At 42.9% G+C, this 25,966-nt stretch overlaps 1 protein-coding gene across 1 annotated transcript; it reads right to left on the bottom strand.

Annotated features, from left to right (window-relative positions):
* Positions 1-23,641: 23,641 nt before the first annotated feature.
* Positions 23,642-24,574, bottom strand: LOC115774665 (trace amine-associated receptor 1-like). The gene has a single exon (XM_030722023.1). It carries the CDS (start codon positions 24,572-24,574, stop codon positions 23,642-23,644), a length of 933 nt encoding a protein of 310 aa, XP_030577883.1.
* Between the last annotated feature and the right edge of the window lie 1,392 nt (positions 24,575-25,966).

Genomic DNA, 25,966 nt, shown 5'->3' on the forward strand with positions numbered 1-25,966 from the left:
GAACGGACTCGCAACTATGCAAACTGGCGACGGACTCCAGCCCCTCGCTATTGTCCGGGACAAAAGGTTTGGCTTTCTTCCAAAGACATTCCGCTGAGATCGCTGTCGCGAAAACTGGCTCCCCGGTTCATTGGCCCCTACGAGATCGAGGCAGTTCTCAGCCCTGTGGCGGTGAGGTTGAAGCTGCCTACATCCTTCAGAATTCATCCTGTTTTTCATGTTTCCCGGGTCAAGCCTTTTCGTGCCAGTCCGCTGTGCCCTCCGGCCGTTCCCCCGCCTCCCGCCCGGCTTGTGGATGGTGGCCCGGCCTATTCTGTCCGCCGGCTGGTGGATGCCCGGCGTCGTGGTCGGGGGTGGCAGTATCTGGTGGACTGGGAGGGTTACGGTCCGGAGGAGCGGGCCTGGGTTCCGTGGTCGTTTATTTTGGATCCTTCTTTGGTTCGGGACTTCCATGCCGCCCGGTGCCGGGCTGGGCGGTCGCCTGGAGGCGGCCGTTGAAGGGGGGGGTACTGTAAGGGATCAGGTGGTTATAGTGTGGCTGTGGGGTGTTCCTTTTTTCCTTTGTAGGCTGGGCGGCTGAGTTCCTCCTCCTGCAGGGCGGAGCTGGAGGTGAATTCTGCAGCGACCTTCACACCTGGAGCTCATCAACAATCCCTCCGATTTTTAAGGACCAGCTCCAGCCTCCTGTCTCCGCCAGAGTGTTAACGTTGCAGTTGGGTAACTAGCCTCCAGCCTCCATTCGTGAGACTTTGGATTTGGTTTCGAGTTTTGTATTCCTTTAGGAACCTGCTTGTCACGTATCTCTTTTGACATTCTTGCTCCAGGGTTTTGCTCGCTCCACGGACTCTCCAGCCGTCAGCCTGCCTGCCTCCCCTCGGATTCATTCTGGCACACCACCATCCACACCACCATTTCCTCGAGGACTCTATCACAGTGAATCCCGAGTAAGCCATTTATCATCATCATCTCCTTCCTCAGCGTTAGTTCTGAACAGTCCCTTCTCTTTCCCATACATTAATCATCCTATCCCTCTGTTTAGACATAACTTACCTGCCAGTCGCCGCCCTGGAATCCACCTGCGAGCTGCCCGTGAAATACCTGTGTCCACCTCGTTTCACTACCAGTGTTTTCAGCTCACCTCATTTTTGCTAAGAGGCCTTTTTCAGTTTAGAGTTTGTAAAGATTAGTGATTAATAAAGTGATTTGTGTTTGTTAACACTGTCTACCGAGTCTGCTTCTGGGTCCGCCCCCTTGTTTACCTTCTGGCGTGACAGCATATGGGAAACGTAAAAGTGAGGTCAGAGGTCAAATGTGACATGATATTTGATACAAAGTATAATGTGATATTTACAATCCCCATATACCTGTATAATTTCTTAAATGCTGTTAATACAAATAAAGTCAGTAGATAAGACAGTTTATGACAGTTTGACCTTATTTGACCTTGAAGAAGAGGTCAGCAGTCCAAAGTAAAGTGATATCCCCAGTTTTAAAATGCACGGCTATATATTCGCATGACTGTGCATCTGGCAGTGTAGGTTTGTTGCTGTCACATAATTTGACTTAGTCTGTGGGGGCAGATGTGTGGATATGGGTTTTCCTAAAGCAAAGTCCTAGACAACCCAAAAATCAAGAGAGAAAAAAGAATAAAAAATAAAACTGAAAATGCATCTTTTTCCTTTTTTAAATAAAATAAGTATATGGTCTTCTCTAAAAACAATGAACTCCTGACTGTCTTTTTTTTTATCCTTCAATGGTAGGCAATACTTACTTTGTATCAGGGATAAACCTTATCCCTGAGTGCTCTTGACCCTGACTCCCTAACTCTACCATCCATACCAAAAACAAACAAATAAACAAAAACAAAAAGGAAAAACAAAACAAAACAAAAACAAAACAACAGCTTATAGCACTCATAACTCATTTTTTCTCACTCATACGCACACAGGCTGTGTCTCTCTGACAAACACAAACTTAGATTCACATGCACACACACACACACACCACAAAGCTCAGAGAGACGCACACACAACCATTTTTCCTTTTTCTCTTTCTCTCTATGTCTGTCTCTGAGCCACACACACTCACACACACACACTCCAGTTGTTTTCTTTTCTCTGCAAGGCACACACACTGACTCAGATACACACAGACAGATAGCAACAGAAGCAGTTTCCTTTTCCTGTGTGATTCAGCTTTAGAGTTTTTCCCACATTCCTGATCTTTTGTTTTTCAGGTGCATAATTTAAAACAAAGAATTTATTTAAGCTTTTACTTTATCTAACAGCTGACTGAGGGACGTCTCCCCCATAATTGTTTACATTTACTGGAACCTTGATATTTGTCCTCTGGACTTTATTCACCCTTAGATTTGTTTTACTGGTTTCTTTAGTATGTCATCCCCCTTTTTTTTTCTGCAGTATCAGCCCACTTGTTCCCACACACAAAGATACACACAGACACTCACCCACACACATACACATGCGGAGGCCTCCTCATTCACACTTTAGTTGCAGCTTTTACTAAAAATTTCATGCCAATTTGTTAGTCTCTATTTATTCACAATACTTTTGTTACAATTTTTATTTCCTGCCAACGTATACCATGAAAGATCACCCGAACTATTGGTTATGTTCAATTTTATCTAAAACAGCCATGAGTCTATTCTACAAGAAAGTCATTGTTTTAGGTCTAATCTGATTACAATGCCACCAGTCAGGCTTGACCTCTAGAACAGCTCTAATTAATGTCCTAGTGATTTCAGTACGCCACCACACTACTATGTATAAAAGCCAATTCTCACACACTATTCTTCATGCTGTGGATATTAGGAGTTATCTCTATTCAATAGAAAATTTTCCAGCCATACACACTTCTTGGTTTTAATAAATAAATAAATAAATTTGATCAATAGCCTATTGCTATAGGGCAGTTTTATGTTTCCTTCATCTCTGACAATCCTTTTTTTACTTATTTCAACTTATCACTTCACTTGTTTTGTTTCTTTTACCCATTATTTATTTATTTTTCTCTAATTTCAACCCCTTTTTCTTTTTCTGACACTTTAATATTTACAAGCTTTAACCACTTATAACAGATTCTCTAAAATTTGTTCTCTCAAGACCTTACCTCCTCCTCATTCACAAAAAAAATTTAATGTCCATTTCTGCAGAATTCGGTTATTTAAAAATAACAGGTTTCTGCTTACCTTTTTCACGAGGCCCCGTGTGAGTGTTTTGAGGAGTTAAAGTCCCAAGGTGAGTCCAGGAGAAAATATTCCCCTTTGTCCTCTTTTGCCAGTCATCCTCCTTCACAAATCACCTGTCATTACCTGTTATCAGTCCTTATCACGTCGGGGTCACCATCTGACAGGGAAACAGGTTTCTTATGAAGGAAGACACCTGAAACACTTTAATTAAGAAAGTAATTCATTTAATGTATTAAAGAATCAGAAAAAATACACACATGGACATGTGGGGACTCAGAGTAAGAGTGTGCACTCTCTCTCTCTCTGAGCCTGTGTTCCTGTCTAACCAAAACATTTTTATACTGCTTTTTATCTAAACATAAACAATCTCTGGGTGCTATGAGTTGAACTTCGTCATTCAGTCTTGTTCAAGCTGGTTTTTCATGACCCAGATTCCTCTCAGTCATAGGCACATCCTCTTCCTGATGTTCTAATTTAATCAATACAGAGAAATCTTGTCCAGATTAATGACAGAACATGGTGACATTGGTGATGTTTTAATTGTTCGTTCTGTGGCCAATCCTCAAGATAAGATGCACTGAAACAGAGAAGTTAGTCTAGCGCTTTCTGATCTGTTGTTCTCTGTCTAAGCACATGATGCCCTCACTGCTGCCCAGAGAGCCGACCCCTCTTTGACTAAATGTTTTACTTCACTGTCTCAAACAGGAGGCCAAAATGGTTCATGTACATATTTCTTGCAGGGTGGGGTCCTCATGCGCAAGTGGGCCTCCCATGCAGCAAAAATAATAAAGTCTGAGGGTAATGTGGGTCTGGAAGATACAGCGTGTGATTCGTGTGCAGTGTATCTGGTTGTGGTTCCTATTGCCTATCGCCAGCATGTTTTGTCCCTTGCACACGATCACCCATTGTCTGGTCACCTTGGGGTCACAAGACTTACAACAAGGTCCTCAGCCATTTTTTTTGGCCCGGGTTGAAGGCAGATGTGGTGCAGTTTTGCCGGTCCTGTGATATCTGCCAGATTTCAGGAAAGCCAAACCAGGTAGTCCCTCCTGCGCCCCTCCATCCTATTCCAGCACTTGGTGAGCCCTTTGAGCATGTGATCGTGGACTGTGTTGGCCCATTGCCAAAATCAAAAGCTGGTAATCAATTCCTGCTAACAGTAATGTGCACTGCAACCCACTTCCCTGAAGCAATCCCTCTCAGACGAATTACAGCTCCTCTAGTTGTCAAGGCCTTGACAAAGTTTTTTACCACCTTTGGCCTTCCAAAAATAGTCCAGACAGACCAAGGCTCCAATTTTCTATCGAAACTCTTTAAACAGGTCATGCAAACACTAGGTGTTCAGCACATTGTTTCTAGTGCTTATCACCCCGAATCACAGGGAGCTCTGGAAAGGTGGCACCAGACTCTTAAGTCTATGTTGCAGAAATACTGTTTGGACACAGGTAATGATTGGGATGAGGGAGTGCCCTTAATGGTATTTGCCATACAAGAAGCTAAACAAAAATCTCTGGGTTTTAGCCCGGCGGAACTTGTTTTTGGTCATTCAGTGCAGGGTCCTCTAAAGCTGCTAAAAGAACAATTCCTGTCACCAGGGCAATCTGTTAAAACCAATGTTTTGGACTATGTTTCACAGTTCCATGAATGTTTGTATCACACTCGGTCAGTAGCACTGGAAGCTCTTTCATCTGCTCAGATCACTATGAAGCAGCATTACGATAAAAAAGCCATCCCTAGATCATTCAACCCAGGTGATAAGGTGCTGGTTTTGCTTCCAACCCCTGGTTCGGCTCTCTCTGCTCGTTTTTCTGGCCCCTACGTAGTGCAGCAGAAAGTGAGTGATACAGATTATGTGATTAAAACCCCTGACAGGAAACGTCAGACTCGCTTGTGTCATCTCAACATGCTGAAGCTGTATCATGCAAGGAAGCAATCCCTTACTAAGCCCACAAGTGAGTCTGCTATGTCTTCCTCACCTCCCTTGAATGACCAAACTACATCTCCTCTAGCATCAGTTTCTATAGTCACTCTTAGCAAAATGTGAGTTTGGCAAGGCCACTGTCACCTACCTTGAGAAGAAGGTTGGTCGTGGCCAGGTTCGCCCCATTGATGCCAAGGTATCTGCTATTGTTGCCTTTCCTGTACCTACCACTAGAAGAGAGCTGCGTAGGTTCCTTGGGATGGCTGGCTACTATCGCTGTTTCTGTAGAAATTTCTCTAATGTGGTAGCCCCGTTAACTAGCCTGTGCAGCCCAAAGCAGCCGTTTGTCTGGAACTGTGAGTGTCAGCATGCCTTTGACTGTGCCAAAGCCCTATTGTGCAGCTCACCTGTCCTTGCTGCTCCAGATTTCTCTAAGCCTTTTAACTTGGAGGTGGATGCCAGTGATGCAGGGGTTGGAGCTGTACTACTTCAGGATGATTCCGTGGGAGTGAGCCATCCCGTATGCTATTTCTCCCATACGTTCAACAAGCATCAACAGAAGTACTTCACTATTGAAAAGGAAAAGTTGGCCATGCTTCTTGCCCTTCAACAGTTTGAGGTTTATGTGGGTTCAGCATCACAGCCTGTAGAAGTTTACACAGATCACAACCCCCTTGTGTTCCTGTCACGCATGTACAACAACAATTAGCATCTGATGAGGCGGGCACTAATTTGCCAGAACTACAACCTCCTCATTAGACACAAGAAGGGATGTGACAATGTTGTGGCAGACGCCCTCTCACGAATGTAATTTATCTACTGTGGTTAACAAACGTGTTTGTTCTTATGGGTGGGGGTGTTACATTCCCTTGTTGACGTTTTTATAAGTGCTATGCTGCTTCCAGGACCTGCTGTGTGGGATCCGCCCTTCCCCAGCCCTTACTCCTGCTGTCAGGCTGTCATTGGCTGGAGTCTGGGACCTGCAGCCAATTGACGCTCTGCAGGGTCTACATAAGCTGGCTGCAGGTGTGCCTCAGGGCCTTTGGCCATGGGTGGTAATTAGTGCACCAGGCACTTCGGAGATGTATCTGTTTGCTTATGTTCGTGGATAATTGTTTGTTTTGTTTGTTAATTTTTTTTTTATTCTTGTCTGCTTTAGTGCCCTGTGGAAGCTGGTAGGGGAGAGCTGCCATTTCTTTTGACGATGCTTGTTAGGGAGCTGAGGTGTAGGTTTGTAATTTTGGTTTGATTTAGTTAAGTAGTCGATGGGGCTTTCTTTTCTTAGAGTAGGGCTGTTTTGTTTGTTATGTTGGCTTTGGCTCTCTCTGAAGTCATAATCTTGCTTCCCTAATGTTGTCTGGGCAATAAAGCTTTAATCCACCTTAAGAAAGCCTCCTCATGTTCTTCCTTCCAGCCTTATGTTACTCCCCTCACCCCTAGGCCTCTGATGTGGATGTAACATAAATGGGGGCTCGTCCGGGATTGCTTTATCCCACTGCTGGATGTTGAACATCTTGAGGTTTTTGGTTTTGGTGATTGTGTTTGGTCAGCATGGCGGCTGGTGCGTTTGATGTAAGTAAGTTCTTGGAAGAAACTGGAAGAAACAGAGCAGATGTCCCCAAGATGGTATCAGCTCTATTTTATACAGTGACATAATTTTGTTTCCCAAGCAATTCCAACCAGTTCACACCAGAAAGATAAATACATTTCTCATCAATGGCTGTCCCTAGTATGACAGCTATTATATTTGATATGGTTCTGTCTCTGCGCAGTCCTTCACTTGCCAGTGTGAGACCAAGTAACTGTCTGTGGTGCCAAGGACCACTCAACCCATGCACATTTTAGACTTTGTTGCTGGTGATATAAGAACTGAGTGTTCACAGTCCTCCTGTTGTGATGCCATGCCTACCCTTCCTCCATCCATTACTAATTTAAACTAGCCTGCCTGTGTGATAAGAGGGGTAACATGGGTTGCTGGTGACACCATCAGTGAGGAAAATGGCTTTCAGTCCACCTATGTGAACTGTTGAAGTACTCGCCCTGATGACACAAAAGTAATTGTGGTGGTTTCAGACATTGTAGATGGAGCGAGTGACTTGTTTTATGCTCTAGTGACAGTCAGTGGTCAGTGTGCTCTGAGAGGGATGCTTGATTCAGGTAGCATGTCATGCACACTCAATGAAAATGGGGAGTCCAAGCTTAGAGCTGCAGTTCTCCCTGATCATCAACTTGTGCCTGAGAAGGTGGTCCTACTGTGGTTGCCTCACCACAAAGCCCAGATGTATATATGATGTTGACATTGAGATTTATAGCTCCAAGTCCACTGTTCCTACATTCCCTGTTCCAGGGAAGAGAGATGAGCTGATAACTGGGAGCAATGTGTGTGTACAGTTTCTTGAGTTGCTTTGTTACATGACATGCTGGTCTGAATCTAACATGAGAGGAAGAAGAATGTCTGCACACCAGAGCGCTCCTAGGAGATAATTTATTACAAAAAGACCTTCAATTAATAGGTAACGTTTTGGGCATCCATGCCCTTCTTCAGACATCATGTCTGAAATCCACAATAATTCTCAAACATAAGTACCCACTGTAAAAGCAATTTAGGGGAGAATTATCTACACACTCTATGGTCTTGTATGCCTGTTCAGAGATTCTGACAGAGGATATGTGAAGACCTATCCACATGGTTTAGCTGCAGGTGCCCCTGGCACTGGGGTGGGTAAGTCTGGCCCCCATCTGGATGTCCGATCTGCGCTTTTGGGGCTCTGGGATGCCTACATCATGGGGGGTGGGGGGACGTCGTGGGGTGGTTGGGGTGGACAGGGACCTGTGTTTCCAACTAAGGCCAGTTTGTCCCTTCTCCTGTTTGTGTCTATTGTCGAGTGAATGGGCATCTAGTGTTGAGCAGGCGAGTGTTGTAGTACTCGAGATCGGTCTTGGTCTCGAGACCGCTTTTTGATGGTCTTGGTCTTGTCATGGACTCGACCGCATTTGGTCTCGGTCTTGTCACGGACTCGGACCTTGCGAACTCGGGATTTTATTTCAAGACCAGTCAAGACCACAGCTGTGGAAATATCACTAAGTTGCCAGAATACTGTCCAATTTATTTGTTAACATCTTTGCTTTTATTGGATGCAAAATGTACTGATTCAAATCCAACAAAGATTGCGCTCCTCTGCCTCTCAAAGGAGCACACCGGCTAGGTCGCCGCTATTATCGCTGCTTACACCTGTATCATTTCACCGCAGTTTGCAATCTACCACAGAGCACGGACAATTTCATTCACAATGTGCACGTTTGATCTCACTATGGTCATGCGTGTGCTACATAAATCTAAACAACAACCAGTATGAACACGAAGAGAAGTAAGCGGGAAAATAAATATCAAAGGAAAATTTCAGGCTTCCGATTCAACAAAAAAATCCCAGCATGAAAGGTAAATACCAACCTTCATGTATTTTGATACACAAACTAAAAATTTAATGCAAGTTTTAGGGCTGCAACGATTCTTGGAGTAACGCAATTCAGTTATTAAAAATCCTCGACACAAATTTGTTGCTTTGATGTTTCGTTTCAACTCTGCAGCTCAGGTGTCTCCGTGTAAGCGGAGCATTTCCTCCACATTAGTTCTCCATCGGTGCAACTGATTTCCGTCATTTGGGAGAAAAAAAAACGACCCTTTAACACAAGTGGATCGCTGAGATGTTTTTCCACGCCCCCACTTCTCTGTGCTGTGAGTGCGCATGTTTGAATGTGCGCACAACACATCCTCACAACACATCCTCACAACACATCCTCTGCACAACACGCAATGTGCGTGTTGTGCAGAGGATGTCAGCTGTTATTTCTTTATGTCAGCTGTAGCCACCAGAACAGACCTATAATCACAGTGTACTGGGGAAAGGGGGGCTGCCATTAGCACTAGCAATCGCTCCCCCCCCCCCCCCCCCCCACCCCCTTCAGTTCAGAGGGGATCCGTCAAAATGTTTTTTATCAACCACCTGATCAGCAGCATGAAGAACAGAGAACTTTGTAGCTGCTCCATCCACCCTGTTTGTTTCACACAGAGAAACGTCTGCAGTACGGAAGTTAAAATATGCTGATGAACTGTTAAAATGAAAAATTATTTCTTATCCAATTACTTGATTAATTGACGGAGTAATCAATTGAATACTTGATTACTAAAATAATTGATAGTTGCAGCCCTACTTGTATTCAGAAAGCCATAGTCAAACATTAGTTTTCAGCACCAGTACAGCTATGAACGGCCTTCAAGAATAAAATAACTACAGTTCCCACTAAGATGATGTCACTTCCTATTGTTGCATTAAAAACGTGATTGTTTATGCTCACAACATGGTGGCTGATATTCAAATGTAGGAAATGCTTTTAGCAGCAACTACATTGAGCAGCATACAGGAGTGACTGACAGTACTAAGACCCTCCTCCTGCTCTGATTGGTTGTTTTTGACTGGGAGTGGTTCAGGCAGGAAGTGGAGGAGCTCCATTTTTTTCGCAGATTATCGGTCTCATACTGTCATGACATGGTGGCAATTTTAACAAATATGTAAAAACCAGATTTTTTATAAAAGTTACATCCTGCAGCTTTAATCTGTATAAGATTAAGGGCTTTAGTTCTTGCTGTCGATGAGTGTTTGCCATTTTCTCAGTTTTACACATTTAGCTATGTGGTTTTGAAAAAGCACCCATTTTTACAAAGATTGTTGGTTTAAAAACAACACAACTTTATGCATTGTTTATGAAAGGCAGAGAAAAGTTAAGACTATTGTGATGAACTATGAATAATTGTTTTACATTCTGTGATAAATGATGGAAGTCACCCAGGAGTATTAAATAAAGATGGTTATATTTATTTGAGCTGTGAGTGTTTAATATCAGGATGATTTTATGGGAATGTGGATCTTTCAGATCAATTTGAGAAGTGATTTTGATCATGTTTCACATTTTATTGGGTCATGTAGCGTCAGGCACTGGTCTTGGTCTTGTCTCGGTCTCGCCCTCCCTCGGTCTTGGTCTCGACTGGTCTTGGACCCTAAAAGTCTTGGTCTTGTCTCGGTCTCGATACACTCTGGTCTTAGTCTTGTCTCGGTCTCGGGTCAGGTGATCTTGACTACAACACTACCTACTACTCAATGGACCTTAGCTGCAGTTGATGGCTCACTGCGTGAAGATAACATTTCCTCTCTTCACTCCTCATTCAAGGAGTGGGACTCTGCTGCAAGAGAATGTGCAGCCTCCCTTGCTGACCACCTTACCTCCTTGGAACCTGCTGTTCAGGCCTTCTTTGTCTCTTGCTGACCTTCAGTCACAGCAGCAGAAGGCTCCAGTAAAGTCACGAGTTTCTCATTATGTCGAGAAAGCGCAGGCCTTCCAGACTTGAATGATGCAATGAGAGTCAGCCAACCCTGAGAATCCTGAAGCAGTGGGACAGGCTGACACTCATGTGGGATCCTCTGTCGGGTCACAAAGACCTTTTGAACCAAACACAAGCAATTTCACTTTGTTGTGCCTGGGTCTCTGAAAGCTGTTGCATTATCTGGTCACTAAGCTCAAACTCTTTCTGGCTCATCAGAGCTTTTTCTGGTGTGGTCTGATGTGGTCTGGTGTGGTCTGGTATGAGGAAAGTTGTGGAACATCTTGTGAAAAGATGTTTCCCCAGCAAACTTGGCAACCTTCTGCCAAAGCCCCAGTAGAAAACATCAAGCAATGTGGGGAAATTATTTCTCTAGTCTCTAGTCTGAAAATGTGTCCACATACACCTCAGAAAGTATATAGCTGTGCGCCTGTCTATAACTGCACCATTCATGAGACCATATGTTGCACCTTTGTATTCATTATTTGAAAGGTTTTGATCTAATGTTAAGTCCCTCTTGGGTGACCTGTGCTGCAAGATGGCTCTTGCTCAAAAGAATTGCACAGTGGAGCAAAAACATCAATGTGACCAGTACAATAAATGGGTCAAAGGTCTGCATCTGGCACTTGGGGATAAGCTGCTGCTGGTGAACAAAACTGCCAGGGGGAAACGGAAGCTTTCTGACAACTGAGAACTGATCGTCTATGGTGGCCTCAAATATTTTGAAGAATATTCAAAATGTTGTGTAATTCTAGGGGTTGAATGTAACAATGCCAATTCTTTGTTAACATTGTTTGCAATTATGTCATGCCCATCAGTTTTGCTGTTTTGAGTTTTAGTCTCTTTATGTTTCCCTTCTTGGACTTTCAGCTGTAGTTAATTTAATTCCTGTTTCCCTATGGCCTCTATATCATCCCTGCCTCCCTGTTTTCCTGTGTCTCTTTTGTCCCTCTATGTCCTAGTCCCGTGTCTCATGTTTTGTATTTGGTTTCACTTCCCTGTGTTTCTGTGTACATGCCTCGTTGTGCGGTCAAGTCTGCATGTCTGTCTCCTTGTTTATTGACTTTCTGTTTTATTTTGCCAGTCCTTTATTCCATGTGCATTGTGTTCAGTTTTTCTTCTGCTGGTCTTGTTAGTGTTTGACTGTTCTCCCCAGCTGTTTACTCTCTCCCCCTCATTACTTATCATATATGTATTGTCTACATCCTCCTCTGTTCTTTGTCATGTCAGTGGTTTCCCTTCACTGCACGTCTCCTTGCTCTATATGTTCCTATTTTCCTTACTAGAGTATTTCTGGCACCTGTCCAGCCCAGTGTAGCTGCATGGTATTATATTCTGTGTAATTCTGCAATAAAGCTACATTTAATTTCATCCAGTATACCTGCCGTACTGGCCAATTAATGTGCCAATTTATGTTATGTTATGTACACATTACATTACATACATTACATGTTGCATTATGGCACATGTAGCCGCTGCAGTATTCTCCTGAACAATAAGTATTCCCACTCAGACAGTGGCTATTTATTAGTCATTTATTTATCTCAACTCACAGCATGGCACACCAAAGGTTTCTCCTTGTCAAGTGATATCCACCTGCATAGGCAACAACTGAAGATTAAAGTTTTTGGATTCTTTAACATACACCTTTAGCATTAAATTCAAATTGAATTGCTTCCACTATTACAGCTGGGATAGGATTCACTTTTCCACAACCATGATATTGACATGACAGTATCAAACAATTGCTGCAGACCTGTCTTCTACAATGATGGTGGTCACCGGAGGTGATGGAAACCATCGAGCTGAAGAACGAGGCCTATCGGGCTTGGTTAGCCTGTGGGACTCTGGAGGCAGCTGACAGGTATCGGCAGGCCAAGCAGAATACAGCTCGGGCAGTGGCCGAAGCAAAAACTCAGGTGTGGGAGGAGTTTGGTGAGGTTATGGAAAAAGACTTTCAGATGGCATCAAAGTGATTCTGGCAAAGTGTCAGGCAACTCAGGAGGGGAAAGCGGTGCTCCACTCACGCGGTTTATAGTGCGGGTGGGGTGCTGCTGACTTCAACTGAGGCTATAGTTGGACAGTGAAAGGAATACTTTGAGGACCTCCTTAATCCCAATGACACGCCTTCTGTAGTGGAAGCAGAGTCTGGGGACGAGGGGGATGATTTGCCCATCACCGGGGGTGAGGTCACTGAGGTGGTTAAACAACTCCTTGGTGGCAGGGCCTCTGGGGTGGACGAGATTCGCCCCAAGTTCCTGAAGGCTCTGGATGTTGTAGGGCTGTCTTGGTTGACACACCTCTGCAACATCGCGTGGAGATCTGGGGCAGTGCCACTGGATTGGCAGACCGGGGTGGTGGTCCTCATCTTTAACCCCTGAACTGGCAGCAAAAAAATCACCTGACAAAAACTACATAACGCCTTCTGGTTATTATTGGCTCTGAAAAACCCATTTCATAGCCTATTAACTGGCCGCGTCTGGTCCGCCGGCCGAATGAAGTGCATTTTATATGGCAGGTTAGACCCTCCCATTTTTATTGACACCTCATTCGGCCAATCATGTAACTGCCTGCACCAAATCACCTGACAAAGCTACGTGACGCCCTCTGAGTATCACTGGCTCTAGCAAAGCCATTTCTTAACATGATTGGCCGAATGCGGTGTCAATGAAAATGGGAGGGTCTAGCCTGCCATATAAAATGCACTACAAAGGGACTACAAACGGCCCGTCAGCGGGCCCTGGCCAGTTAAGGGGTTAAGAAGGGAGACTGGAGGGTGTGCTCCAACTTCCGGGGGATCAGACTCCTCAGCCTCCCCGGTAAGGAATATGACAGGTGCTGGAAAGGAGGATCCACCCGTTAGTTGAACCTCAGATCCAGGAGGAACAATGTGGTTTTTGTCCTGGTCGTGGAATGCTGGACCAGCTCTTTATCCTCTCAAGGATATTCAAGTGTGCATGGGAGTTTGCCCAACCAGTCTACATGTGTTTTGTGGAGTTGGAGAAGGCATTCAACTGTGTCCCTCGGGGTATCCTGTGAGAGGTCCTGCGAGGGTATGGGGTGACTTGCCCGTTGTTGCGGGCCATTCGGTCTCTGTACAACCGCAGTGAGTGCTTGGTCCGTATAGCCGGTAACAAGTCGGACTCGTTTCCTGTGGGTGTTGGTCTCCGTCAGGGCTGCCCTTTGTCACCGATTCTGTTCATAATTTTTATGGACAGAATTTCTAGGCATAGCCAGGTGGCGGAAGGCTTCTTTCTTGGTGGCTTCAGAGTCTCGTCTCTGCCCTTTGCAGATGATGCGGTCCTGTTGGCTTCATCAGGTGGTGGCCTCCAGCTTGCAGTGGAATGGTGTGCAGCCAAGTGTGAAGCGGCTGGCATGAGAATCAGCACCTCTAAGTCTGAGGCCATGGTCCTCAGCCGGAAAAGGGTGGAGTGCCCACTCCGGTTCAGGGACGAGTTCCTGCCCCAAGTGGAGGAGTTCAAGTATCTCAGGCTCTTGTTCACGAGTGACGGGAAAAAGGGAGCGGGAGATCAACAGACAGATCGGGGCTGCTTCTGCAGTGATGCGGACGCTGCACCAGTCTGTCGTGGTGAAGAGCGAATCTGTCAATTTACCGGTCAATCTATGTTCCTACCCTCACCTATGGTCAAGAGATTTGGGTAGTGACCGAAAGAATAAGGTCGCAAATACAAGCAGCAGAAATGAGTTTCCTTCGAAGGGTGGCTGGTCTCTGCCTTAGAGATAAGGTGAGGAGTGCAGCCATCCAGGAGGGGCCCAGAGTGGAGCCGCTACTCCTCCACATCGAAAGGAGCCAGTTGAGGTGGCTCCGGCATCTGATTAGGATGCCTCCTGGTCGCCTCTTGGGTGAGGTGTTCCTGGCATGTCCAACGGGGATGAGGCCCCGTGGTAGACCCAGGACACGCTGGGGAGATTATATCTTTTGGCTGGCCTGGGAACGCCTTGGGGTCCCTCCGGATGAGCTGGAGGAGGTGGCTGGAGAGAGGGAATCCTGGGCTTCCCTGCTTAGGCTCCTGTCCCCGCGACCCGGCCCCGGATAAGTGAAAGAGAATGGATGGATTCTGGTTGTGCTTAGTTTGTATAGTTGCTTGTTATTTTTCTAGCTTTTCCCTTGTATCTTCTGTAACGGGTTTATGTCTTGTCTCGATATATAGTCACTTCCAGTTTATTTTGGTAGTCTTTTGACTTCTGTGTTGTATTTCCCCTTTTAGGTCTTGTCTCATTTTCTTTGATTAGCTACACGTGTTCCTTGTTCCCCAGCTGTTTCCACTCCCCTTGGTAACCCTCAGTGTATTCCCGTGTGTATATACAGTGATGTAAAAAGTATTACTCCATTTCCTGATTCTCTTTGTTTGCATATTTGTCAGACTTACATGTTTCAGATAATCAAACCAGTTCTACCTTAGACAACGAAAACCAGAGTACATACAAAATTTAGTGTTTAAATCATGAGTTCATTAGTCAAGAAGAAAAAAGCTATCCAAACCTACCTGGCCCCTGTGTGAAAAAGTAATTGCCCCATATCATTAAACAACCTGTGATTAACCTGGGAAACTGTTGATGGAACAGGGTAAGTTTATTTTTCCATCTTATAGCAAACTGTGATACCTCAGAAGAAATAAACAAAATAACACCCAAAGCAGGTCTCTGAATAAACAAGTAGCTAACTGAGATGTCACAATGTTGGACTATAACAGCAAATACCCCAACATGATAATCTGCATAATGTAACACTGTTATCAGAGCCAGGTCTATGATATAGAAATCCTGTTTCATATTTACACAATACTACTCTTATGGAATATATCTCAACCGTGTACTACAATAAGCAGAAGCTCTAAGTATATCACATGAGTATGTGACTAGTATAGATCCTTTGTTCAGAAAACTGTGATTACATTCCAGTACAGAAAAAGTACCCGAATCTTTACAGCCTAACTACAGATGCAGCCACCGAAAATGGCCGGCCGATCCGTGACGCGACCTTGGCCGGTCCTTGGCCGATTCGTGGCCGAACCTTGGCCTAAACGCGATCCCCCGCTAATGACGTAGGAATTCCGGCCACTGGTGGGAACGCCCCTAAGCAGCATTTGGGGAAAATGGTGGTAATGTCTTGTTGATCCACCAGGAGGAGCAGTAATAGTGGAAGCGCATTCATTTACAGCCCGCTGTATACTGTACCAAGGATCCTCACATCATTGAACTGTAATTGTAAGCGGAACTGTCCATTAAAAACAATAGAAAGATGAGAGTAAAGCGGTCATTATAGTGGAGCAGTGAGTATTGTCTGGAGGGACGGGCTGGGCTTGAAGTTCAGCCCGGGACCTCGGACAGGCTCTGAGCGCTGCACCGCCAGCGAAACTGGGTAAAAAAATAATTAAAATAATTCTGATCACCAGCTGGTTTGGCCTGGGAATGACCTGGGAAGCCTAATCCTCTCATCAGTGTCACATTGTTCTTCCAAGTCTTCACAATGTTAAGCTTTTTGTTTGTTTATATTTTCCCTTTTATTTTATAATCAAAACTGCGACCAAAATGACTCCTTCCCAAACTAATAATACCGGCAGTCGTTATTGTATGCTGAGCTAGGGTTAGGGTTAGTAATTGCATAATAAGTGGATTATATTTACTTCTTTGACTCTCCTCCACCTGCTTCATCAAACCTCAGCAGTAACATGTATGAAGGCAGCAGCTGACACAGTAACAGTGAGCGCAGCACACTGTGCAGTCTAAACTCTGCTCTGATTAATTATATGAATGTACAGCGAGTCAATCAGGATGTGAAACGTCAGCTGCAGACCCCCCAGTCTCCATCATCAGAGCCCTGCCCGGTTCATTTTCCATTTTATAAACAATACTTTAGAGGTTTTAGTGAAGTCACACTGTGACAGTGACGTGCATTAGTGTGTGTGTGTCATCAGTGGCTATAAAAGGCCTTTTCTTAAAGGATAAAGTGGTGTTTGAGCCACAGTTACGACGGAGCGGCGGCTCTTTGAAATGGGACGCAGCCTTCCTGCGGCAGACAGCTAGCAGCAGGAACCGGACGCGCCAGGTTAGCCTAAGAAGCTGCTGAGGCGTCCGTGACAACCACCATAGAAACAGCCTTTTAAGACCGTTTTAAAAACATCCTCAGAGTTCAAACGAGCAAAAATATATGATTTGAAACAGTTACAGCTGCAGAGCTGTGGCGGCTTCTTTAAACGTTGTTTACATAGATGATCATGAATGATACGATGTAGCTAGCAGTGTAGCTAGCAGTGAATGAGGTGACGTCATTGTGTGCGCATTTCACAGCTGTCTGTCTCAGTCTGTTGTGATATTACTCCAATTAACATGTGTTTACTTTCTCTGGACCATCTCAGGTCCACCGTTACAATTTCAGCCTACAAAATGATTTAAATATGAACACACACTCTAACATCAGTGCGCTTTATGAAGTCCAATCCTTAAAATAAATATTATGTTTGTAAACATTCATGTCTCTGAAATAAGTACAGCTGTTCATGTTTGTCATTACCATTTTATTTGTTTAGAGAATTGTGAACTTCACATTGTGTATCTAATCAGAGTCTCAGCAACCTTCAGTCAGAGACTGAGACTGGATCACAGCTTTAACCTCTGCAGAGTCACAGACAGACACAAACCTTCCAAATCACACACAAGCAGCCCAGTCTCATCATTTTGGATGCCTCTACGGTACACTACACTGTGATCAATATATTAAAAATTATAAATGAAAAGATAACATTCACATAAAGCTGTTTGAAAGTAAAATTAATAGGTACTTTCCAATAATATTTTAAGGATCTCTGTCAGAGACCAGACAGAGCCATGACTCTCAAGAACCAGAGACTGAAATATGGAAAGAAAAAAAAATCCCTATGAGAAATAAATGTGCAACAGTAAATATTTTGTCCAGTGGAAAATAACGTTTTGAATCAAAAGCTTCGGATATCATCAAACCAGAAAAATAGAACTCATTTTTTTCTTTAATAACACACCTTAGCATGTAGTAATGTGACACATTTCCAAACAACAATACATAGATTTTATTCAATGTTTTGATTGTGGCAGTGAAAACACATGTTGCTGTGCACTGAGACCATGAAGCCCACTTCTCTGAAGCAGCTTCTTCTTCTTCTTGGCATCAAAACAGAGGTGGGAGAAATCTACCAAAAGGAGAAAGAACATCTGAGGTGAAACCAGTCAGGACAAATGATTAAATTATATATAGTAGTTCAATACAGCCTCTCAGGTAGCTTTGTGTTGATTTCAGCTCACTGATCCTGTCTGTGGACCCGTGGTTTTTATGTTTGTAACCATTTAACTTCCATTCATCTATTTACTCAGGGAGGAGAAATGTCAGGTTGGTGCAGGCTGGTGAGTTTAGGAGGGAGGTGCGTTTGGTTCTCTGTTGTCATATCTGAAAGATTTGGTTCACCCTGTGGCTGGGCTGTATCTGGGGTTACGTTGGACCTGTCACACTTAGCAAGTTTCCAGGTTGGTGTTTATGGTTTAGAACTTCTAGCTCTGGAGCAGCATCTGTGGCTGTGTAGGGTCCCGTGGGTTTTTGCTGTTTCTCCAGATCTGCGTTGGAAATTAGGTTATTGATCTCAGTGCATTCCTAAACAGGCTGAACAAGGTTATATATCGTCACCTCCTAAAAAATGGTCAAAGACATTTTTTAAATTTTATTTTTGTCCAAATTAAATTTTCAACATTCAGTTCAGTTTTTTGTGTTTTCTGAAAAGCCTGAAAAAAATCAAGGGAGGGTGACGACATGTTTCATGGCTAAATAACATAACTGCTGCAGTCTGATGGTGGATAGCAAGATCTGAAGCAGGGGGTGACGAGGAAGAGGAGGAATACAACAATTTGAAGAGATCCCTCAGTCTACAGTCAGCACAACGGCTACATTAGTGGCTGTTTGAGTTTCCTTCCATCTGCTGTGAACCTGAAGCACGGAGAACACAAAACATCTCTTCAAAATCTGGATCTCAATTACAAATATGTTCTTATTAAAGGTGAAATATGTGTTGTGACCTGGCTTTTTATACACCTGGCGACCCTGGGTCATCAGTGGTAACCCATCCCCACCCCCCAACCCATCCACACACATTCCGATCTACTGGCCCCGTGTACATAACAAAAGGTGGCCTAATGAGATGTAAACTGCCATTTGGAGGCGCTTGGTAGAAAAGGAGTAGTGTGAAAATGCTGGTAGTTCTAGTGGTCCAAGTTGTTCACCCACTCTACTCTAAGTCTCAGAGTGGGCTTGGTTTGTGGCCTGAACTTGAGTTCAAGCTTCTCCAAACTCCACTGGTGTTGCTCTGCTGTAGCTGGTCCTCCATCTTCTTTCTGTAGGTGTTTTTTCATCCCTGATTTTCCTTCTGTGATCCTTCTGCACAGCTCTCAGCTCCTCCTTATTTCCTGATCTAAAGGCTCTCTTCTTCTCCTTCAGGAGAGCCTTTGTTTTCAGAGCCACAGTTATGTACACAAGTAATACTCAAGTGAATGTTAAACATGTATTAAAAGAAAAATGATTCAGCTCAGCTCACAAGAAACTGCTGGATACTATTCTGGAAATGCCTAATGAATACAAGGCCACTGTGAGCAATGACAAACCTTTAAACATGATAATCAAAAGTACACATTAAGTATCATTGCTCACCTTTATTTATGAGAATGTCACTTCTCAAAATGATTGCATGCTGTCAGCTCTCATGGGTGAAGTTTGGCTTTGAGGGTTGGAGAAGAAGCTTTCCAGCACCTTTGGATTTCCAATTCAGTTCTGAAAGAGCAAAGACACAAACTACAATGATGTATGAACTGGACATGTTTGATTGTTGCTGCAGCACAAAACAGGTTTATAAACTGGTAGCTGATATAGCCTGAATATTAAAGATGAACCTCCTCTTCCACAAAAATGCCAAAAATTACTGATTCATTAATATGTAAAACATATTAATGAATCAGTAACAAAATTATGGTGTTGAAAGTAAGTAGCCTGATGCTTCTAGATTAGTGATTCCAAAGCAGGCTGAGTCAAAACCTGAGATGGAGACTGGGTTTGTTTAAAGCTGAGGACAGTGAATCAGTCCCTGCTCACTGACAGGATTCCCAGAGTCTGGAAGCTAATACACTGTAAGTAATACACTGTAATACACTGTAAGTTTCAGCTCATTGTCAGGTGCTGGCAGGTTTCATGGATCCTCAGGTTTGTCACAGAGGATTAAAGGCAGCCAGACTTTCAGTTTTATGTGTATAGCGCCAAATCACAACAGTCACCTCAAGGCTCTTTCCACAGAAGAGCTGAAAGCTCTGCATCCCATTCTACTCTTAAGTATCATAGGAACCACAAGTAAGCCAGCAGTCTGAAGTATAAACAGACTGCTCTTTGTTTATATAGTGAATATAAGAAACTTGCTAATATAGGTTTGTTTACAGTGAATATAAAGAAATCACGGGAACCTCCCCAGCAGTCTAGGCCTATAGCAGCATAACTAAGAGAGGCTTCAGGGTCACCTGATCCAGCAACTGTGTTCAGACCAGTATCATTTTATTTTACATTGTGATAAGCCTGGGTCAGTTCAATGCAGATTAAACGAAGCACTGTACTCGCAGATATTGAATATGGATGCACTGAAGCTCATCAGGATATTTATTTGGAATCTGTGGCTGAAAATAATCATTTTACTTAACTAGCAAGTCCAGAAGCTCATATTTCTGTCATAACATTGTTTAAATAGTGAACGCTTTCCTACGATATCCGCTAACATTTGCACAGAAAATTTAAGCTAGCGTCTCAAAGACGGCAAAACCCGCAATAATCTCTACAAATGCATCTCAGAGTTGGGATATCAGCGCTCTCTTACACCACATTAATCTAATTTCAAGTGCTTATTGAACTCACTGCCTTAATAATATCACTATATAAACGCTGTCCATTGAAATCCTCTTACCTGAACACTGCAGCATCCGCCGGAAGTCAGCGAGCATGGCTTCTGTAGTCCTTCTTCTGTAGTCCTTCTTTGTCAGTGATCCTCCGTTAGAACGATAACTACCTTCTCGACTGACTACGAGGTGCAGACGGCCCTTGCTGGCCCATATCTACAGGCCTGAAAACCGCTAATAAAGTCAGTAATTACCTGATAACACCCGAAGCGGGTGAACTAATGCAATTAGCTGGACAGCAACGGGAATACGCGTGACCATGGTTACGGCGGATGGGGTGATGGGTACTGTAGTTCATTTATTTATTCATCGTTGGTTCATGGATTTAACACAGAGGAAAAACGGCTTCAGACCACGGAACTCACAGAAAAAATTGGACACCGAATATAGCACTAACCATAAACACGTAAATATAAATTTAGACCTAAAAAGCCCCACAAATGTCATCGTTACAACCATAAGCAGCACCCCACATTAAATGAAACAAGGAGAAATTCATGTCAAAAGGAAAAGTGGCGCTTAAGGATCGCAATTAAAGGCATAATTCAGCTTCTGAGCTTCCAGTTCAAAAGAAAAGGGGGGAAAAAAGGGGGACAGGGGCAAAAAAAAAAAAAAAATATACTGCAGCTTAGAAGCCGTGCTCAGAGGCACGAACTTTATCCCACTGCATTTCAGGCAGGTTAGAAGTCGTGCCGAGAGTAACACGAAAAAAGAGGGAATTCGTGTTCATGAGCACGAATCAATAGATTAAATTTCGTGACTACTGCACGAACTGCCGTGAGACCGGGTTGGCTCAGCGCAGCACCGCTTCTTTTTTAACCTACTGTATTTATTTACTTATTTAGTTAAAAGATGAAGTGAAACAAAGGAATCTTTTGGTGATTCGCAATGGAAATGTGTGAAAGGTCATACTGACAAAAATTTTAGGCATCTATTTTAGGTTTTCAAAACTTGATACTTCACCAAAACTTTTTTGAATCACAGAACTCAACGTTTTTGTTAAGAAGGCGCCACCTTTTGGTGACAGTCTACAATTGAGGGAAAGGGGTGTGTTCATGCTGGAAAGTAGATACGCCCAGGAGAAGGAGGGGGACTTCCAGCCCGACGACAGCCGGACGTCGGCCAGCTGGGAGCTGGACTTCAGCTGGCCGACGTCTGGCTGGATGCGGCAACATTAGGTGGCTGCATCTGTATCTAATTTTTTACATTATAATATTTAAATGAGCAAGGCTATTTAGGACCACAAACGTGTACTAGGCTGCTACTGACTTGTAAGCTAAAGGTGGGTTACCATCCATAACACCTATTATTTCCATACAACATAACCTAAGCTCACCAACAGAGGTGGGAAGTAATGAAGCACAGCTACTTCGATACTGTCCTTAAGTAGAATTTTCAGGTATCTGTACTTTGAGTATTTATTTTTCTGACTTCTTTTTACTTTTGCTCCCTACATTTTTACACAAATATCTGTAGTTTTTACTCTTTATATTTTCAAAACAGGCTCGTTACTTTAGATTTAACATGTCTGAGGGAAGCTTCTTTTTCACATCACTCCACCTTCGGACATCAAACCGATCTGAGCCTAAATGGAGGGAAAAATAACACAGAAAAGCCAGTCCTGTTTGTGTATCCATCATCAGGGCTTATCGCCTACAAAGAGAGGAAAGAAGAGCAGTTATATTTAAAGGACTGCTCAGTGACATCTGATAAACTAGACGTTTACATCTTACATGTAATGCTCATATTTTTAAAATCAGATATTGGCTCTGTATATCATGTGAAGTTATGATTTTAAATATTATGAAACATCCTCCAATCCAAACTGAGGTATACTAACTTTGTGTTATTCAAAGGTTTCTTTTTCTGCAGCAGTGTGTTTATTTCCTCCCTTAGTATTGCAGGTGCTTTGTTTCTTACAGTACAACGTATTACACCATGGAAACAAGGCAGCATGTAGCCAGTAACCCATAGCAACAGATCTCACATCTACAGAGAGATGCTGCAAGCTTGCCACCGATGGAGGTGCTTTGTCTGACCTGTCTCATTTGGCCTGCAAGCTGAGGATTTGCGATTGTTTGAGAATATGCACTTTTTTTTTACTGATTACAACATGGGAACATGTACAGGTGTTGGACAATGAAACTGAAGCACCTGTCATTTTAGTGTGGGAGGTTTCATGGCTAAATTGGACCAGCCTGGTGGTCAATCTTCATCAATTGCACATTGCACCAGTAAGAGCAGAGTGTGAAGGTCCAATTAGCAGGGTAAGAGCACAGTTTTGCTCAAAATATTGAAATGCACACCAAGAAGGACGAACCACATCCAACAGGATTAACTGTGGACGCAAGAGGAAGCTGTCTGAAAGGGATGTTGTGGTCTAAAACCAGGTGTTTCAGTTTCATTGTCCAACCCCTGTATATTCACAAAGTTTATTGGAGGCACATTTATTGGGGCATAACACTGTGGTCACCTGAGCATTTAACACAACCTGAGGCAACAAAAAACATTTTTGTGTGCAGGGGGTTTGTTCTTGGGAGACAGTGTTAGGAGAGTACAATACTTTCCGGGACTGAACAGAACGTAGGTGGCACCTTTTGGGTGACAACAGATGGAGAGAAGTGATGTCTCCCTGCTGCTGGAGCCCCTCTCCATTCAAACCCACTGGGTGTGATATCCTCATACTATATGTGTTGTACTGAGTGAATAAAGTGAAATGGAACAACCTTCCCACCGCTAAAACAGAACTCTGCATTGTGATGGTTCATTTATACAGTAAATACTGAAAAAAGAGGCAGAGTTGAAAAAGTGTGTTCATATTTATTATCACAGTATACATTGTTCATGAATAAGGCCTTCTATAAGTGAGCTACAGGTAACAATGTGATCATATGTGTGGGAGTACTGCTCAATGCTAACAGCCATTTAATTTTATGACAGCATCAAAACCAGATGTTTTTTAGCCTGTTGGCTCATATTTTACAAGCAGTTGATTATTACATAAATAAGCTCATAAAAACTGTACTGATAAATAATATAGTATATGTTATAGCATAGTATACACTATAGCATAGTCAACAGCTGACTTACATACTTGTATTGTAATTACAAGACAGAGGAGATCAACTGTGCTAATATTTACTGTTATTGATATAATTCACAATCAGTATAATTTTGTGTTACTAACATCTCCTTGAAATATTTTTCCAGAAATGATCATTTTAAAAGCTGATCTGAACCAACTGTAAAAGAAAGCATAAATAAAGGGATTAAGCATTGAGTTAGAAAGTGAAAACCAGTTCAATGGTTCAAGAAGAGCTTCAAATATAACAGTACTCAGAGGATAAAGTGGGTAACTAAAAATGAGAGGAGCCCAGCAAATTAAGAATAGTCCAACAACTATAGTCAGAGTCTTGGTGGCCTTTCTCTCCTTACTGGCAACTGCTCCAGACTTTGTTTTATTCTGGACGCTGCGTGCCTGACTCAGTGCAACAGAGAGAATTTTACAGTACATACACACTAAAATTGTTGTTGGGGTGTAATATATAATAATAAATAAGATAATCAGAGTGGAATTGCAGCCTGTGTCACATTCATACTGAATAAAAAACATCAGGAAGTACCAAATTCCAGTCATGATAGCAACAGTCCAACTCCCAAGGCCCATTTTCATAGCAACAGAATCAGTTATTTTAGTTTTATACACCAGAGGGTGACAGACAGCATAATATCTGTCAACAGAAATGCAGCACAAGTTCAGTATGGAAGCTATGCTTATTGTTATATCACAAGTGCTTCTTATGTTACAAAGTAAAGTGTATGCAGACAAACACTGTATTAGAGAGAATGTCATACTGAAAGGAAATATTAAAACACCAATTAGCAGGTCAGCCACAGCCAGAGAGAGGATAAGGTAGTTCGTAGGAGTGTGGAGCTGTTTAAAGTAAATGATAGAAATTATCACAAGAAGATTTCCACATATTATGACAGCTATCAGTGATAGAATAAAAACATATAATAACACACACAATTTGTTTTTTTCTGTTTCACAGAGAAGCCAGCTCATAGTATCATTAGTCCTATTGAATGACTCCATGGCTCCATTTCACATCCCTGAAACAAGATTCAGTTTTCTACATTTAAAATAACATTTTAACTTACATCTCTGAATGCATCAATACCTGTTCTCAAAATGACACACAAACAATATGCAGTCTACAGGTGCTACATACCTGTGTTGATGAGTGTGTTCACTCTCACTTACACTGAGAAGACCCTTTTAACCTGACTATCACATGACTGTAACATTTCTCAGCTAATCAGAATAACTAATACATGATGTGCTTGTCCAATTAAATGTGAGAAACTTGTGCCTGCTGCTGACATCACAAGTAGTGTTGAGTTTGCATGTGTGCATGCATGATTTGTGTCATCATGAAAATTAGCTCAAACCAGCAATGATTATTTTCAGCCACTTCTAGTGAAAACAAGCTGGAACATATGATGATGTTTGAGTTAATATTGTGACCATGCAAGTCAACAACTTTAAAACCCACAGTAACACAGTGTTATGCAAAAGTTTGGGCACCCCTGATCATTTTCAAGATTTTTCTTTATAAATCTTTGGTTGTTCAGATCAGCAATTTCAGTTAAATATATCATATAGCAGACAAAAACAGTGATAACTGAGAACTGAAATGAAGTGTATAGGATTTACAGAAAGTGTGCAATAATTATTTAAACAAAATTAGGCAGGTGCATAAGTTTGGGCACCCTTGTCGTTTTATTGATTTGAATACCTTTAGCACTAATTATTGGAACACAAAATTTCTTTTGTAAGCTCATTGACCCTTGAACTACATACACAGCTGAATCCAATTATGGGAAAGGGTTAGAAAGTCCCTTGGGGCACAGCTACATTCTTTTGCTGCTGTCAGACGCACCCATCTAGCTTCATCAAGAAGAACCAGTGGAAGGCTTCACTCCACACCAGAAGGTCAACGTCTGCTCAGCATGATCTCAATCTCCAACTGCTCAGTCGCTCTTACCTGTCTGCCTCACCTGACACCTCGGGACTTCTCCGGCACCAACCTTCTCCCCAGGATGGACTTGCTCATTGTTTACCCTCACCCTTCAGTCATGCCATTGTGCTGAGTCACTTACCTGGTGATTGAGATTAGGGAGAGAAAGGTTGATTACAGTTTTTATTGATTGTTTTGACGCAGCCATCAACTCAAAATCCACATTTTCAAAACAGTTAACGCAGAGGCCTAAACAGTGCCACAGTGGTCAAAATGACACATTTTGTTTGCAAAAGGCTCTAACTGTGCCCAAACATTTAAAATATGGAACAAAAGCAAATTTTGCCGTCAAACAACTCAACTATGACACAAGTGTATGAGCACCTCCAATCAATCATTACACAATGGGCAACAAAATCCAAAATACAGCACCCATGTGTGAATCAGTGCACCACTGCTTGTCATTG

The sequence above is a fragment of the Archocentrus centrarchus genome, chromosome 24, assembly GCF_007364275.1.
Source record: "Archocentrus centrarchus isolate MPI-CPG fArcCen1 chromosome 24, fArcCen1, whole genome shotgun sequence".
NCBI classification, from domain to species: domain Eukaryota; kingdom Metazoa; phylum Chordata; class Actinopteri; order Cichliformes; family Cichlidae; genus Archocentrus; species Archocentrus centrarchus.

Excerpts from the sequence above, each read along its gene's own strand:
- LOC115774665 (XM_030722023.1), bottom strand. The coding sequence starts at position 24,574 with ATGGAGTCATTCAATAGGACTAATGATACTATGAGCTGGCTTCTCTGT.